Source organism: Schistocerca gregaria, chromosome 7 (assembly GCF_023897955.1).
Source record: "Schistocerca gregaria isolate iqSchGreg1 chromosome 7, iqSchGreg1.2, whole genome shotgun sequence".
NCBI classification, from domain to species: domain Eukaryota; kingdom Metazoa; phylum Arthropoda; class Insecta; order Orthoptera; family Acrididae; genus Schistocerca; species Schistocerca gregaria.
The window spans coordinates 79,689,076-79,704,755 of NC_064926.1; the positions used below are offsets into that span (position 1 = coordinate 79,689,076).

Below are 15,680 nucleotides of genomic sequence, written 5' to 3' on the forward strand. Positions count from 1 at the left end.
TCTTTTTACCTCTGGAATATTTTACCCAGGAGGAGGCTATCTTGATTTAACCATGCAGTAGAACCAAAAGACCTTGGGAAAAATAACTACTTACATATACCTGTAATTGTGATTGTATTGCTGAAGCACGCAAGCCACTCCACATTGACAAGGGCCTTCATCTAAAATATTAATATTGGATATCTTCCTGCTAACAATGCAGTCATGTGCAGCCTGTGGACCTCCATGTAATTCATACTGTGAGGAAATGTAATAAAATGAATGAAAAGCAAAATTAATTGGGGTTTCAGATATTTACTCCTTTAGATAAACTTCATTGTTAGGTATTAACTGTGTCTGCATTAAGTCATTTCTTTCTGCCTCTTACATTTTTGAGAGAAAATCCTCAAATTTGTTTAATTTTTTTCATTTCTTCGATTAATGTGATATTACTGTTTGAGCAAGCATAAGACGTCTAAGAGTGCCATATCTCATCAGAGTTGGGACAGTAACAAACTCCACTGCAGAGAAGCCGTATCAGAAAATATGAGATCATGTTACTCCATAAGTTTAAGCCTCTGTCCTTAATCTGAAAGTTGGTAATTGATCTAATTTTGGTTAATAAATCCTTGGTGTATCTCATTATTGATAACACGTCTTGCAGCAGGAGCAATTGCGTATAGTTGGTTACATATTGTATTGGTTCACAGTTTCATGGCAGTGCAGTGTTTTTGTTATTTATAACTATTTTTTTCAAAATGTCGCCACCTGATTCATTTAATATTTGATGGGGTTTCTCATCCTTGTTTGATGTTCATTGTTTCTCCATTTTCTTTAACAGGAACAAACCATACCCTTCACCAGGTGACCAGCTGCCTCTGCCAGCGTCTGTCAGAGGCAATGACACCAATGATTCAAGCAAACAGAATCTGAAAAGAAAATTGACTGATGGAATGCAAGGTGGTGTGTACCCTGGATATTTATTTTCTTTATTTTTGTGATCTTAGATGCATTGTGGAGGACTGATTGTTGTTCCAGTACCTTTGCAAATATGTTGCGTATCATCGTCATGTATCCTGTTGCCCCTCTATGCAATATTTTTTTAAATTTAGTATCCAAATTTTGTGGAAGCTTTCATTCTCTTGCCAAAGAGTAAAAATATCATAAATGTGATTCGAACCCAAGGGCATATAATGTAAAACAATGGAAAATCCACACAGAGTGTAACAATATTATGAAAAGGATAGTTCTTACCATATAGCGGAGATGCTGAGTAACAGATAGACACAAAAAAGACTGCCAGGAAGTGAGCTTTCAGTCAATGAGGCTTTTGTCAAAAATAAACACACACACACACACACACACACACACACACACACACACACACACACACACACACACGACTACATTCTCTGGCAGCTGAAGCCAGACTGTGAGCAGCAGGGTGCGATGAGAGAGACAACCAGGTGGTGGGGATAAGGAGGAGGCTGAGGCAGGGCGGTGGAAGGACAGCAGGGTAGGGGTGGAGGATGGTGAAGTGCCGCTTGTGGAAGCATACAGGGATGAGCTGGAGAGAGGGTAGGGCAGCCATTGACATCGGGATGTGCAATGAGGCGGTGGGCAGAGGTGAGCAGCAGAAAAGGAGAGAAGTAAAAAGACTGTGGGTGCAGTTGGTGGAAGAGAGGGCTGTATAGTGCTGGAATGGGAACAGGGGAGGGCCTAGATGGTAAGAACAGTGACTAATAAAGGTTGAGGCCAGGAGGGTTAAGAGAATGTAGGATATATTGCAGGGAGAGTTCCCATCTGGGCAGTTAAGAAAATCTGGTGTCAGTGAGGAGGATTCAGATGGCACAAGCCGTGAAGCAGTCATTGAAATGAAGAACACTGTGTTGGGTGGCATGTTCAGTAACAGAGTGGTCCAGCTGTTTCTTGGCACCAGTTTTTCTGTGACCATTCATGCAGACAGGCAGATGGTTGTCATGCCCACAGAGCATGCAGCATATCTTGTAGATAACATGTGAAACCAGTAATGTGATCTACAAGCTAAGCTGCAACCACTATGCTGCATTCTACGTGGGCAAGACAACCAGCAGGCTGTATGTTTACATGAATGGCCACCAACAAACTGGTGACGAGAAAAACCTTGACTGCCCCATTGCTGAGAACGCCACCCAACATAAAGTTCTTCATTTTAGTGACTGTTTCACAGCCTGTGCCATCTGGATCCTTCCCAGCAACACCAGCTTTTCTGAATTGCCCAGATGGGAACTGTCCCTGCAATATATTCTATGTTCCCGTAACCCTCGTGGTCTCAACCTTCGTTAGTCATTGTCCTTACCTATCTAGTCCTTTCCTGTTCCCATCCCAGCACTGCACAGCCCTGTAGTCTACTATTTCACCTCCAGTCTTTTTACTTCTCTCACTCCTCTCCCCTCCCCTCTGCAACCGACTCACCCACCAAGACCATCACCACGAAGCCTATCAAGCTATACTTTTATTTTAGTCTAAGTCTGAAATAACTGATATTGGACATTTTTGCTGTAGCTTTTTTAAGAATGCCATAAAAATCCATAGCTGCTCAAGTAAAGCTGTTCAGAAAATAAAATTTGTTGCTTGAATTTATGACCACTTCAGTAGCTGGTATGAGTTCTCTTCAACATGTTTGCCATAGAGCACACTTAAGCATGACTCTCAAAACAAACCATTTTTATTGATTTTCTGAAGATAAATAACACATAATTAGTTACATTGCTGTTTTAATTATTGTGAAAAGTTGGATATTGAAAGCAACATGCATTCATTTCTGATATTGATAAGTATTTTAATGTATCCTTTGTATACATCCCTAAAAATGTACTAATATATTTCTCACTTCTTTCTTTAGGCCCCCAAGCAAAGAAGCTGGTGTTTTGAAAATGAGAGGTACCTTCAAGTAGATTTGACACTTAAATTCAATTTCAAAATGGAGCATTCAGCTGCCATTCTGGAAAATGTATTTTATATGGGATACTACTTTGCATCAGAGTCTCTTATGTAAATACCAAATTGTGAATATTTTGTATAATTAGCAGGAAACCTGCATGAACAATCATGAATTTCTGTCCTGTTTTTATGGTCATGTAAATAAAAACAGAGTTTGTTGTATGTTGCAATATTTATTGTATATATATAAATGAGGTGTTATTTTGAGCACTTACAATTTTTAGTGTACTGTAAATTATTGACGAAAATATCAGAAGAAATAACTAACTCTTTTAAAGATGGCTGCTTCATTTCATGTTAACCCATTACCTCCCAGTGATCTATTTTTAGACTCCATCGTTTTAGTTACCGGTACTAATAATGTGATAAGTTACATTGAATTCCTATTATTATATTATAAACCTACACTACTAAAAGTAATTGTTGTAATTTTTCTCTTTATATAATCTATATTTATCAGTTGCTTACAGTATCTATTGACTCTGATTGTGCAGGAAAAGGTTCATAGAGTAATACTGCAAGTAAATAATTTGCCATTGTTGTTTAGCAAGTGTAAAGACAAATGAATTATTTTTAGAGCACTGGGAAGAAACTACTTGCTGACACATCAGTAATAAAAGCAATGTGATTATAGCATTATGTTCTAGTAATGGAGTTGGTGAGTGAAGTTTACTTTATTCAGTGTAGCATAATAAAGTGAAGAAAATGGAAGCAAACTATGACGTAGTGTACAGAGGCATTACAATGGATGAAGTGTTAGACATTATAAATAACGATAATTTTGAAGAACTGATTGTGAAGACATTGAAAATGTTGATGTGGTGGTTGTTCCTCTGGAGACTAATGCTTTGCCAGATGAAGGTTCTAGATTTTTGTGGATCGGCGAAAGCTCATTTTCAAAGAACTGAAAATACAAGTTTAGGGACTGCAGACAATGAATTAATGGGTGCTGAAGATAGACAGGGCTACCACAGGTTCTGTAAATCAGCATATATCAAGGAATTTCTAACACGTCAGGAGAATCAGGAAAATATCAGAGAAATTTGAGAAAACACTGGAGAAATCTTGTTTTTGTCTCAGTAGATGAAATGGTTTGTTTAATGAGGTGTCATAGTGTCGTACATCGTGATTGTCTCGGTGTAGGTGAGTACATTCACCGCTTCCATACTCTCTCATTACTACCGCTTCTCCTCTTCCTACCCGACCCCTCAGCTTACAGTCAGTGCTGCTAGTGTAGCAGCATTATTGATGTTTAGAGTATTTGAACAAGTTATCTGTAGCATGGATTGATCACTGTGGTCTCATTTCGTCGATCTTACAATACCTGTAAAATAATAGATATAACACCGTGGGTAATAACTGACAATAACAAACATAGTAGAACCAACATTTTATTGGCGGTCACCTACGCTGTTGGTTTAAAAACACGTACCATTTGACTTGCTTTCTTCATCCAAAGCAGTTCATTACAAAAGATGTTGATGTTAGTATTTAAGACTTTTGCTCACATCAGGAAATGCCATTTGCTTGCAAGTTGGTGCTTATTTTTTAATTTTATTTCTCATTTGCACTATTGTTTCTATTACCATAATTGCAAAGACAGATTGTAAACTTACATCTTAACTCACTCTTGAGATCTCAAAATTTGTCATGGCAAAAGGCTAAAACTTATTTGGAAATCAGAGAATACGCTTGGGGAAACTTGTGACAACCCTGCTAGAGTAAACGAAACAAAACGGAAGAAACTTTGCAGCCAACTGCCGACTTCAGCAAAATATATACTGCAACTCCTAAAATTAATGTTTCAAATGATGCAGCTCTAGAAGAAATGAAAAACAAAATAAACTATCTCATGCCATTTGAAGTTGGAGAAAATACCGTGAATTTCAATAACACTTTTGATTATATCGTGAGAGAATCAGTGTAAAGTGATATGCAAGTTGTTGTAAAAATGAATATGACTACTCTTTTGACACGGAAGAACCGAGTGTATTCCTACGCTTACTACTTTCGTCAAGGTACCACAGACTTCCCTCAGAAACGCATTACCGGTCTCAAGGTTATGACCTAGGACTGGAAATCGGCAAGAAATCTGTCTCGAAATAGGTATCAGGAGATAGTCTTTAAATTCAGTTTAATGATAATGATCAAGCTTGAGACAAGAAACACGGTAGACGCTTCGAAGTTAGGCCACTAATTACAAAGATGAACAAATCCTTACAGCAGTTTGGTATATTTTTGGAAAATGTGAGTGCTGCTGAAATGATTGTGAAGTATTATGGCCACCATACTCTAGAAGAGTTCATTCAAGGCAAGCCAGTTTGATTTGGTTGTAAAGTATGGACGTTGTGTGCTTACTATGGTTAATGTTTCAGCTCTGATTTGTTCTGAGGTAAGGAAGTGGCAAATAAAAACATTGACCAAGGTGTTGGATCTTGTGCAGTGCTCACTATGCTTGAGTTTATTGAAAATCCTCAGTCGTACTGTTTACTTCAACAATATCTCTTGTTGCATCAGTGAAATGTTGGATTTAGGGCAATGGATACAGTGCGAGAAAACGGAACTGAAAAGTGCCCTTGTCAAGAAACACTGCTATTGGAAAAATTGCCTCATGGCACTTACAACTTTGCCTTTGATACAAGTGGTGAAATCGTGTTGTCAAATGGATTGATAATAAATGAGAATTTGTTGGCACCATTTTACACAATATGGAGCCACTCACTTCCTGAAGTAGGTGGATCATTCCAATGATCTATTTATAGGTCAGGCAATTCTGTTCATATGAGTGCTTTAAAAAATAAATACAGGATATATTTATGTTATTTGACACCACTATATTATATAAACACAGACAATCGTCATTAAAAAAAGTTGGGAGATCGTGGGTTAAGCCAACTACTAACACCATGAAGTTGTAATTTAATCTCACGATTACAGAATGAAAGCCTCCTTGAATGTGAGATATGGCAATAAACAGTTCAAAAGTCATAGTCATAGAAGCTGGCAACCCAATAGCAAGTCACACAAATTTCTAACATCAAAAAGCAATGCCGAGAAGATAGAAGAATGGAAATGGAAATCCCAGGTCTTTTATCCCAAGCTAATTGTGTTGGTAACACACAACTTGAAAATCTTACTGATATTTTGATCAGTAGGTAACTAGTTAAACATTATTGAAGTGTTATCGAGTGAATAGAGACAAGAATCATGAAATTATTGTTGTGACATGATCAGTAAATGTTGTTGGAAATGAATACTCATGGGTTTTCGTTTTTGAACCAAAGGAAAATTTTCAAATCGAGTGCAAATGTGGTAGGTAAAATGGAAAAAGTGGATTTCTTTACTGTTGATTGATTAGCCTTCTCTGTTAACTATGGACTAAGAGACATTTTGTCTTGTCACTTGTGCACAGTTACATATTTTTATGCTCCACACATCAATCTGCTAGAGGTGAGTGGTTGCCTTTCTCTTATTTTACATAGAGTTCCACGTCTGTAGTATGTAACATGCTACATCTTACATCTAGATTGTGTTAAACAACTGAGGGAATTCATCCATTGTTAGTGAGTTACTGGTCTGCCGAACTTGGGGTTTGTGGTCTAAGGACTGGTAGATGTAGCAAAGCCTCTATAACCATGAGCTCTATACAGGTTTTAGTGCCCACTATGTGTCATCTGCAAACAACTGTGAAGTGCACGGTAGAGGATACCTCTCGTTGAATGACATGTTAGTGTTTCTTCATGCTTCATTCATGTATATGAGAGTGATACATACAGGGTGCGGCAGAACCGACTAAACAGTTTTAAGGAGCAATAAAAAAGAAATCTGGATGTATAGAGAAAAATTGTTGTTATTTTCTAAATTAGTACAATATACCATTTTACATTCATTTTGTTTTGAAAATAATGTCCTTAAGATGGCAGCTGTTAGCTTCCATACATTGTTGTAGACGATCCTTGAAGTTTCAAGCAGCTCTTGCACACATATTGAGGGGTATGACATTCACATCATCAATAATCTGCCCTTTTAACTTTGGTAGTGTGTAAAGGCAGATTTGAAATACTTTTCCTTCAGATATCCCCAAAGAAAGTAGTCACAAATACTCAAATCTGGTGACCGTGCAGGCCACCAGACATCACCCCTCAAAGAGATTAGGCATCCCGGAAACATTTCTCTCAAAACATCAAGTGAAATTTGATCTGTGTGAGCAGCATCTCCATCCTGTTGGAACCACAATGTCCCCCACTGCATGTTCTTCAACAATCTCGTCCATTCTAGGTTGCAGAAAATTTTGCAACATTGAAACATAACATGCGGAATTCACTGTCACGGTCACTCCTTCCTCCTCAAAAAAGTAAGGGCGTACCTAGCCAAATTGTGATATGGCATACCACACTGTCACTTTAGCAGAATGTTGCGGTCTTTCATGAATAATTCAGGGGGTATTTTCAGCCCGGTAGCGAAAGTTTTGCTTAATCACGCACCCACTAAGATGAAAATGTGCCTCATCACTACTGAAGAAAGCTGCACTCGGAGGTATCTGAGCAAGCATTTGCTCACACAAATTTTGACAGTTGGCATAGTCTGCTGGGCATAATTCTTGAGCAATCATTATTTTGGAAGGATGTAACTTCAAATCGCATTGCAGAATCCTTCTCAAACTACGGTCTGAAATCCCCAATGCAACAGCATGTCGTCGAGCAGAATGTTGCGGCGGTTGTTGAACTGTTGTTCTCACCCGCTGCACATTTTCGGGTGTTCTGATGGATCTGCATCGGCCATGTGTATCTGTTCTTAGTGTGCTACCAATTTCCTCCAATTGCCGAACCTAGGACCAAATTTTGTTTGCATATAAGCACTAATGGCAAAACCACGATGTGCTTCGGTCCAGGCCATCTTTGTTACTGAAATGAAGTCAATGACTGAACAAATGCAGACCATGTGCAACTGCCTACCCTCACCACAGCCCCAGCAGTAATCGATAGAAACTGCTTAGTCGGTTCTGCCGCACCCTGTAGCATGCTGTGGTACATTCCTCACTCAATGAAGTATACAGGTACAAGCAAAGCCTACCCCCCACCTTTTACACGTTGCAGTAATAGAAATCCTTTTATGGAATAGAATGAGTTGTCAAGGAGAAACTTTTTCAGTTTGTTTTCAAATTTTACTTTGCTGTCTGTGAAATATTTTATATAAATTAGGTAAAAGATCAAAAATTTTAGTTGCAGCATTTTGCACCCCTTTTTGCTCTAAAGACTTATCTTAATGTAGATTAATGAATGTAATTTGCAGTTATGTACATCATTGTTCCTTTTGAACTGTAGTCGATTATTTACAGCCAACTTCATGGGAGAATAAATATACTGTGAAGAGTAGTCAGAATACCAAGTTCCATTAACAGTGGAAACTCCAGATATGAATATCAATAATACAAGTAAAAGATGGATTGCTACTTACCATAAAGATGAGATGTTAAGTTGCAGACAGGCACAATCAAAAGACACTTACACATTAGCTTTCGGCCAAAGCCTTTGGCTTTGTCAGGAAAGGAAATAAATACATGTTCATTCACACAAGCAAGCACACCTCACACACATGACCACCATCTCCGGCAACTCGGACAGGAATACATTGGCATTCTGGTCTGAGCTACTAGAGATGGCAGTTTTGTGTGTGTGTGTGTGTGTGTGTGTGTGTGTGTGTGTGTGTGTGTGTGTGTGTGAGGGCGGGTGGGTGCATGCGTGCTTGTGTGTGGGCATACTTGTCTGACGAAGGCTAATGTGTAAATGTCTTTTTATTGTGCTTGTCTACTGCTTAACATGTCATCTTCACAGTTTGCTTATACGGCCAATTCCTTTAACAGATGTCTACAAGATGATTATGGGTGAGCACCACCTATTACTATTACAACACGTTTTTGAGTAATGAAGACTTACTTTCTTAAAGACGAATTACCACAGAGCATTATTCCATATGACATTATTGAATGAAAATATGCAAAATATAGAAATGTCTACAAATTCAGGCTTTTCAACATTTGTGTGTTGCAAGTCAAACAAACATACTTTTCTTTATATACATTCAATATCTTGGTTAGTCCTGTTTGGTATGGGTTCCATACTCTTGAGCAATATTCTATGATAGGTTGCGCAAGTGTTTTGTAATCGATTTCATTTGTAGACTGATTGGATTTTCCTATTATCATGCCAACAAACTGAAGTATGCCAACTGGTCTACGTATGATTGAGCCCTAAAAATGACATCCAAGTGATCTTATGAGTTGACTGGTTCCAGTTTTGTCTCACTGATATTGTACTTGTAGGGTATTATCTTTTACATTTGGTGACATGCACAAATGTACATTATGAACACGTGATGAGAATTTTCAATCTTAGCAGCATTTTGATATCTACTCAAGGCCTAACGGGTTTTTTTGTGTAGCTTTTTTCAGATAGTTCATGATAGGTAATTAGTTAATTACAATATTTGCTAACCTTGACCATTTTGCTAATATTGACTGCTGGCTCGGTAGTATTTAACAGTAACAATCTAAATACACTTTCTGGGGAATGTCTGGATTTACTTCTACCTTTGTTGACAACACTCCATCTGAGATGATCTGCTACATCCTACCTACCAAGAAATACTAAATTCTGTTACAAATGTTGATTTCCTGATATGATTATATTTTTATTTCTGAGCATTTGTGTAATACTGAGTTAAAAGCTTTCCAGAAGTCAAAAAGCACTGCATCCACTTATTTGGCAGGTACTGGGTACAGGTTTTTGTTAGAGGAATCTGCAATATATTACGATTAAGAGAGTATCAATCAGCTGCAAATTCTGTATAGAATGTGGAAGGGTTTCTGTCAGGCAATGAGACCTTGTTTAGTTGTAGCAATTCCAACTCTTTTGCAATGGCAGTTGCATTAATATGTAATGAGTGAACTTGTACTCCAACAGGTAATTAACATATAACCAATACTGCCAGAGAACAAAACCAAAACAAAAGAACTATACTGAATACATACTTGAGGGTGAAGAGCAAAGCTGACATTACTGTTGTTAACAAGTACCATGAGTGAATGGAATAAGTTTGTTTCCCAACAAGACACACAGCACACATTGCACTTACATTTGTGGTGTTGTGCAAACATTCTCAGATCAATACAGGCAAAGATAATGAAGATGAAGTGAATGGAACTGAACAAAAGTGAAAGAGCAGTTGCAGACATTTTGCCAATGTTACCACCATTCTCTTGTATACGTGAACAAGCATTTCCATTTGTGTGAATGGATGAGAACATAAAAAATGAACATATCCTATGAATACTGGATTGTTGTTTTTGGCACTAATAATTGGAACACACGATATGATACTATACAGTTAGAGCTATAATGCTAAACTTTGTTATTCAGAGGAGCTTATTTTGCATGGTGAGTGCAGTTCCTGATACAGCAAGCAAAAGCAGCATTTAGATCCTGAATTTGTACGGAAGTGTGAAAACTGGGTGGAGGGAGTGCACTCAACAATTGCAGCTCTAGCTTTCTTTTCTGCTAACTTCTAATTACAAATGAAGAGGACATTTAAAAGCTGAACACCAATTCCCAACAACATAACCTGAAGAAAGGTGAGCATTTACACACTCGTTGTTATTTGTTGTTTTGTATTTCAATAGCTGCTGTATCTCAAATAGGTTTCTAATGTCTGCAGTGACATTTATGAAGCATTTAAAGTATGTTTTAGGAAGATAGTGTCAATAGAATATTATTAATGAAATGTGAGATATCTATATGACCTGTTGGCAGTCTACTTGATAAAATCTGCTATATGGTTTAGATATTGCTACTCACCATAAAAATGACACATTGATTTGCAGATAGGCACAATGAAGAGACTGTTACACATTTAGATTTTTTTATCTATCCAATTAAATAATTTTAACAAACCTCCAGTATGACTTGACATTAGCATCATCATCCATACATCATAATCAGCTGCAGTTCCCACCATCTGACATACACATATTGACATAGGCTTGCACCAGACTTCTCCATTTCTTTTCTTTTTTTATTAAAACCTTGTCCATTATCGACTGGAAAAATTTAGAATCTATTTGATGTTGGCCAGTTTTGAGTTCTCAGTCATTATCAAGCCCATGATAGACTATGTGCTCCTAAGTGTGATATGTATTAAATCAGTGTTTTATGTAATAGTGTTACCTATTTCCTTACCTACCAACCTCTGCCCTATTTCACATTACTAGGTATAAAATATATTCGGGCACCTAGATATTTCAGTCTTGGAGCTTGTTTAGGAGATGAATCACTGTTCTAACAAGATCATGCACCACTGATTGCAGACACTATTGTATTTATTTTACATGTAAAGTATGCAAAAAGAGATTAAAATTAAAACATAACATCAAATAAAATATTTAGATGTGCCCCAAGTATTCTAACATGTTTTTGTTTACTAGATGCTGTGATCAAATTATTGTGCTAACATGGACTGATTATATCTGGAAACTTAGCATTATGGAACAAATGAAACCTGACATTGAAGGTTGTGTGAATATGAATTACTGTGACAGTATCAATGAAGAGAGAGAAGGCTGAAAATTAAAACTTTTGTCAGGCTAGGTGTCACTGTAAACAGATATGTATTCTTTGGAAAATTTTACTAGTTGACTCTACCAGTTCTGATAGACTTCTATTTGCAAGTCTTTTAATGCACGATTCTTAGGTGTTCAATAAATTTTCAACATCTACAAATTAGGAAACTGGAGTATCTTCAGCTACTTTGGAGTGTTGTACAGAAACAACATTGCAGTATTTTTTGGCAGTATACTTAAAACAATTGTCCTATTGGAAGATCAAATTGTTTTAATCTACATTTATATTCTGAACCATGGACCTTGCCATTGGTGGGGTGGCTTGCATGTGGGGTGGCTTGCATGCCTCAGCGATACAGATAGCCGTACCGTAGGTACAACCGCAACGGAGGGGTATCTGTTGAGAGGCCAGACAAACGTGTGGTTCCTGAAGAGGGGCAGCCTTTTCAGTAGTTGCAAGGGCAACAGTCTGGATGATTGACTGATCTGGCCTCGTAACAATAACCAAAACGGCCTTGCTGTGTTGGTACTGCGAACGGCTGAAAGCAAGGGGAAACTACGGCCGTAATTTTTCCCGAGGGCATGCAGCTTTACTCTATGATTAAATGAAGATGGCGTCCTCTTGGGTAAAATATTCCGGAGGTAAAATAGTCCCCCATTCGGATATCCGGGCGGGGACTACTCAAGAGGAAGAAAGAAAACTGGCATTCTATGGATCGGAGCGTGTAACGTCAGATCCCTTAATCAGGCAGGTAGGTTAGAAAATTTAAAAAGGGAAATGGATAGGTTAAAATTAGATATAGCGGGAATTAGTGAAGTTCGGTGGCAGGAGGAACAAGACTTTTGCTCAGGTGAATACAGGGTTATAAACACAAAATCAAATAGGGGTAATGCACGAGTAGGTTTAATCATGAATAGGAAAATAGGAATGCGGGTAAGCTACTACAAACAGCATAGTGAACACACTATTGTGGCCAAGATAGATACGAAGCCCACACCTACTACAGTAGTACAAGTTTATATGCCAACTAGCTCTGCAGATGACGAAGAAATTGAAGAAATGTATGATGAAATAAAAGAAATTATTCAGCTAGTGAAGGGAGACGAAAATTTAATAGTCATGGGCTACTGGAATTCGAGTGTAGGAAAAGGGAGAGAAGGCAACGTAGTAGGTGAATATGGATTGGGGCTAAGAAATGAAAGAGGAAGCCGCCTCGTAGAATTTTGCACAGAGCACAACTTAGTCATAGCTAACACTTGGTTTAAGAACCATGAAAGAAGGTTGTATACATGGCAGAACCTTGGAGATACTAAAAGGTATCAGATAGATTATATAATGGTAAGACAGAGATTTAGGAACCAGGTTTTAAATTGTAAGACATTTCCAGGGGCAGATGTGGACTCTGACCACAATCTATTGGTTATGACCTGTAGATTAAAACTGAAGAAATTGCAAAAAGGTGAGAATTTAAGGAGATGGGACCTGGACAAACTGAAAGAACCAGTGGTTGTACAGAGTTTCAGGGAGAGCATAAGGGAACAATTGACAGGAATGGGGGAAAGAAATACAGTAGAAGAAGAATGGGTAGCTCTGAGGGATGAAGTAGTGAGGGCAGCAGAGGATCAAGTAGGTAAAAAGACGAGGGCTAGTAGAAATCCTTGGGTAACAGAAGAAATATTGAATTTAATTGATGAAAGGAGAAAATATAAAAATGCAGTAAATGAAGCAGGCAAAAAGGAATACAAACGTCTCAAAAATGAGATCGACAGGAAATGCAAAATGGCTAAGCAGGGATGGCTAGAGGACAAATGTAAGGATGTAGAGGCTTATCTCACTAGGGGTAAGATAGATACTGCCTACAGGAAAATTAAAGAGACTTTTGGAGAAAAGAGAACCACTTGTATGAACATCAAGAGCTTAGATGGAAACCCAGTTCTAAGCAAAGAAGGGAAAGCAGAAAGGTGGAAGGAGTATATAGAGGGTCTATACAAGGGTGATGTACTTGAGGACAATATTATGGAAATGGAAGAGGATGTAGATGAAGATGAAATGGGAGATACGATATTGCGTGAAGAGTTTGACAGAACACTGAAAGACCTAAGTCGAAACAAGGCGCCAGGAGTAGACAACATTCCATTAGAACTACTGACGGCCTTGGGAGAGCCAGTCCTGACAAAACTCTACCATCTGGTGAGCAAGATGTATGAAACAGGCGAAATACCTTCAGACTTCAAGAAGAATATAATAATTCCAATCCCAAAGAAAGCAGGTGTTGACAGATGTGAAAATTACCGAACTATCAGTTTAATAAGTCATAGCTGCAAAATACTAACACGAATTCTTTACAGACGAATGGAAAAACTAGTAGAAGCCGACCTCGGGTAAGATCAGTTTGGATTCCGTAGAAATACTGGAACATGTGAGGCAATACTGACCTTACGACTTATCTTAGAGGAAAGATTAAGGAAAGGCAAACCTACATTCCTAGCATTTGTAGACTTAGAGAAAGCTTTTGATAATGTTGACTGGAATACTCTCTTTCAAATTCTGAAGGTGGCAGGGGTAAAATACAGGGAGCGAAAGGCTATTTACAATTTGTACAGAAACCAGATGGCAGTTATAAGAGTCGAGGGACATGAAAGGGAAGCAGTGGTTGGTAAGGGAGTGAGACAGGGTTGTAGCGCATCCCCGATGTTATTCAATCTGTATATTGAGCAAGCAATAAAGGAAACAAAAGAAAAATTCGGAGTAGGTATTAAAATCCATGGAGAAGAAATAAAAACTTTGAGGTTCGCCGATGACATTGTAATTCTGTCAGAGACAGCAAAGGACTTGGAAGAGCAGTTGAAGGGAATGGACAGTGTTTTGAAAGGAGGATATAAGATGAAAATCAACAAAAGCAAAACGAGGATAATGGAATGTAGTCGCATTAAGTCGGGTGATGCTGAGGGAATTACATTAGGAAATGAGACACTTAAAGTAGTAAAGGAGTATTGGTATTTGGGGAGCACAATAACTGATGATGGTCAAAGTAGAGATGATATAAAATGTAGACTGGCAATGGCAAGGAAAGCGTTTCTGAAGATGAGAAATTTGTTAACATCGAGTATAGATTTAAGTGTCAGGAAGTCATTTCTGAAAGTATTTGTATGGAGTGTAGCCATGTATGGAAGTGAAACGTGGACGATAAATAGTTTGGACAAGAAGAGAATAGAGGCTTTTGAAATGTGGTGCTACAGAAGAATGCTGAAGATTAGATGGGTAGATCACATAACTAATGAGGAAGTGTTGAACAGGGTTGGGGAAAAGAGAAGCTCGTGGCACAACTTGACCAGAAGAAGGGATCGGTTTGTTGGACATGTTCTGAGGCATCAAGGGATCACCAATTTAGTATTGGAGGGCAGTCTCGAGGGCAAAAATCGTAGAGGGTGACCAAGAGATGAATACACTAAGCAGATTCAGAAGGATGTAGGTTGCAGTAGGTACTGGGAGATGAAGGAGCTTGCACAGGATAGAGTAACATGGAGAGCTGCATCAAACCAGTCTTTGGAGTGAAGACCACAACAACAACAACAACAACAACAAGTTAAGTTATGACATCTGATGGACCACTGATCCTACTCCAAACCTAGTTTTCCACACTTGCATGTGTTTGACTTCAATATGTCATGCCAGGTTTCCAATTCCAACACAACATACTATGCACTCACAAGAAAACACTGATTCACCTCTGTACTTCATGGCTGGTATTACTTTACTTGTTTGGGCTGCAGTTCTGTATGAACTAACTTAAAAATATTTTGGAAATCAGCTAATTTTAATATGTTTGAAACATGAAAAACAAAACCTTTAAAATGAAATGAAATAAAAAAAGCATCAGGAGAAGACCAAATCATTACAGAATTATGGGAAAATGCAGGAGAAAATCTTATTGCAAAACTCAAAGAAATTATAGATGAAATCTGGAAAACTGAAAATATCCCCACAGATTGGAAGACAGCAATCATACATCCTCTGTACCAAAAAGGAAGTAAAACAGACCCCAACAACTGTCGTGGAATCTCTTTATTGTCAATAACATACATAATTCTATCTAAAGACCTA

The 15,680-nt window shown here is 38.1% G+C and overlaps 1 protein-coding gene across 2 annotated transcripts in view; it reads left to right on the plus strand.

Annotated features, from left to right (window-relative positions):
• The window catches only part of LOC126281903 (cyclin-dependent kinase 7), a 69,725-nt gene extending 66,601 nt beyond the window's left edge, over window positions 1-3,124 (plus strand). Inside the window, exons 8-9 of one of the 2 annotated variants that reach the window (XM_049981226.1) lie at window positions 821-942; window positions 2,864-3,124. In XM_049981226.1, coding sequence (XP_049837183.1) covers window positions 821-942; window positions 2,864-2,892 — 151 coding nt within the window. In that variant the 3' untranslated portion in view covers window positions 2,893-3,124. The remainder of the gene's footprint in view (window positions 1-820; window positions 943-2,863) is intronic. The other variant, XM_049981227.1, reaches the window with a different exon arrangement.
• The last annotated feature ends 12,556 nt before the right edge of the window (window positions 3,125-15,680 follow it).